At 49.4% G+C, this 771-nt stretch overlaps 1 protein-coding gene across 1 annotated transcript in view; it reads left to right on the forward strand.

Moving 5' to 3' along the window:
• PTSG_13066 (uncharacterized protein) overlaps nt 1-200 on the forward strand; it is a gene marked incomplete at its 3' end in the record, with an annotated part of 7,271 nt that extends 7,071 nt beyond the window's left edge. Inside the window, exon 11 of the mRNA XM_004988005.1 lies at nt 116-200. Coding sequence (XP_004988062.1) covers nt 116-200 — 85 coding nt within the window. The remainder of the gene's footprint in view (nt 1-115) is intronic.
• Between the last annotated feature and the right edge of the window lie 571 nt (nt 201-771).

Consider the following 771-nt stretch of genomic DNA (forward strand, 5'->3'; position numbering starts at 1 on the left):
GTGTGTGCAGGTTCAACGGCTGTTTGCCACCCACTGTGCCCGTCACCCACTCATCACTCATCACCACCGCGTATGCTGTCATCCACCTCCTCCTCTCTCGTGTGTGTGTGTACAGCCTGGATAGCAACTCCATCGGCGACGAGGGCGCCATGGCGTTGGCGGAGGTGCTGAAGCACAGCACGCCCCTTAAAGGACTTTAGTAAGTGTGGGCATGTACATGCATTGCGAGACATTCGCTTGGAGCATGCGTGCGTGTGTGTTCCTGTGTGCAGACTCAACGACTGTTCACCACCTACTGTGCCCGTCACCCACTCATCCCTCCTCATCACCGGGTATGTCATCAACCACTCGCTCCTACTGTCTCTCTCTCTCTCTCTCTCTCTCTCTCTCTCTCTCTCTCTCTCCCTCTCTCTCTCTCTCTCTCTCTCTCTCTCTCTCTCTCTCTCTCTCTCTCTCTCTCTCTCTCTCTCTACCTCTCTCTCTCGGTCTCTCTCTCTCTCTCTCCCGGTCTCTAAACAAGCAGTCACACACTCTCGATGGCACTGGCACGAGCTGGGGGACACATATGCTTTGATAGAGTTGATATACCTATTTAAATCGCGGCTACCAGGAGGAAGAAATACGAGGACACGAGCTGTGTGTTATTCCCTGGTTATAATTAACTTGATTATTTAGTTCAGTGGGGAAATTGGTGTGGGAAAGTAAACTGTGGTTTTTGTTGTCGTTTTTTTTTTTTTTTGTTTTTTTTTTTTTTTTTTTTTGTGTTGATGT

This window comes from Salpingoeca rosetta, assembly GCF_000188695.1.
Source record: "Salpingoeca rosetta unplaced genomic scaffold supercont1.38, whole genome shotgun sequence".
NCBI lineage: Eukaryota > Choanoflagellata > Craspedida > Salpingoecidae > Salpingoeca > Salpingoeca rosetta.